The 1,636-nt window shown below is 49.9% G+C and overlaps 1 protein-coding gene across 1 annotated transcript in view; it reads left to right on the top strand.

Annotated features, from left to right (window-relative positions):
- The window catches only part of NDUFS8 (NADH:ubiquinone oxidoreductase core subunit S8), a 6,185-nt gene extending 4,549 nt beyond the window's left edge, over positions 1–1,636 (top strand). Inside the window, exons 6-7 of the mRNA XM_003798303.3 lie at positions 1,226–1,354; positions 1,440–1,636. Coding sequence (XP_003798351.1) covers positions 1,226–1,354; positions 1,440–1,571 — 261 coding nt within the window. The 3' untranslated portion in view covers positions 1,572–1,636. The remainder of the gene's footprint in view (positions 1–1,225; positions 1,355–1,439) is intronic.

Here is a 1,636-nt window from a genome sequence, read left to right as displayed (position 1 = left end):
AGGCTGAGGCAAGAGGATCGCCTGAGCCCAAGAGTTTGAGGTTGCTGTGAGCTATGATGCCTTGGCACTCTACCTAGGGTGACAGAGTGAGATTCTGTCTCAAAAAAAAAGAAAAAACAAAACTGCCAGGTGAGGTGGCTCACACTTATAATCCTAGCACTCTGGGAAGCTGAGGTGGCTAGATTGCTTGAGCTCACAAGTTCAATACCAGTCTGAGCAAAAATGAAACCCATCTCTATTAAAGATAGAAAAACTGAGCCAAGAGGATTGTTTGAACCCGGTTAAAGATTGCTCTGAGCTATGACGCCTTGGCACACTACCCAGGGCAACAGCTTGAGACTCTTGTATCAAAAAAAAAAAAACTTATTGGCAGGGCATAGTGGCACGTGCTTATAATCCCAGCTACTTGGAAGGCTGAGGCAGGAGGATCATTTGAGCCCAGGAGTTGAAGGCTGCAGTGAGCTATGATGACGCCATGGCATTATAGCCTGGGCAACAGAGCAAGACTCTGTTAGAAAAGTGAAAACAAAACAATGCTACTTTATTGCTAATAAGTACTAACCCAGAGACTGGGCGTAGTGGCTCACACGTGTAATCCCAGCACTCTGGGAGGGTAAGGCAGGTGGATTGCTTGAGCTCACGAGTTCAAGATCAGCCTGAGCAAGATTAAGACCTCATCTCTATTAAAAGTAGAAAAACTGAGGCAAGACGTTTGCTTGAGCCCAAGAGTTGGAGGTTGCTGTGAGCTATAACGCCACAGCACTCTACCCAGGGTGACAGCTTGAGACTCTGTCCCCCTAAAAAAAGTACTAACCCAGAGAAACAAAGTGAGTGTTTGCTCGATGCAGTGTTGCCATGAAACTTCAATTTATTTAAAAAACAAAAACAAAAAACCATTATCTGCAAAGGACAGTAAGATGAGGTATGCCTATAATTCTGTACTTACTCAGTGTAAGATCCCCGATGCTGCAGGTGCTGGGATGAACGAAGCAGGTGACAGCCCTCCCCTCATGGGAAGTATGTTGGGCAGGAGATAGTGGCAAATAACAAATGAGAATGTCAGCTGGAGGAAGAAAGGCACAAGAGGCTGATGTGAGGCGCGGCCTCTGGGGAGTGGGTATCAGGAAGGCATCTTGAGGGCCTAGAGGGGTGAGGGCTTCTTTGCAAACACCAGGTGTAGACATAGCTGGGCAGTGTGGTAGTGCCTGGTGTCCTCTTCTCCCAGGCCATCACCATCGAGGCTGAGCCAAGGGCAGATGGTAGCCGCCGGACCACACGCTACGACATTGACATGACCAAGTGCATCTACTGCGGCTTCTGCCAAGAGGCCTGCCCCGTGGATGCCATCGTTGAGGTGAGTAGGCTCTTGGCATGGTGGAGGTGGGAGCAGAGGCTCCTGGGAGAGGCCTAACACCATTGTCCCTATACCCTACTTGCAGGGCCCCAACTTTGAGTTCTCCACGGAGACGCACGAGGAGCTGCTGTACAACAAGGAGAAGCTGCTCAACAATGGGGACAAGTGGGAGGCAGAGATCGCTGCCAACATCCAGGCTGACTACCTATACCGGTGATGCCTCCTCCCTGTCTGCGTGGCCCGCAGTCTCTGCTGCCCAGTAAAACAGCTTCAACACCTCCA

Source organism: Otolemur garnettii, unplaced genomic scaffold (genome assembly GCF_000181295.1).
Source record: "Otolemur garnettii isolate 467f Iridium unplaced genomic scaffold, OtoGar3 scaffold00134, whole genome shotgun sequence".
Classification (NCBI taxonomy): Eukaryota; Metazoa; Chordata; class Mammalia; order Primates; family Galagidae; genus Otolemur; species Otolemur garnettii.
Note: the sequence above shows the minus strand (reverse complement) of the source record. Positions and strands in the feature narration are given on the sequence as shown.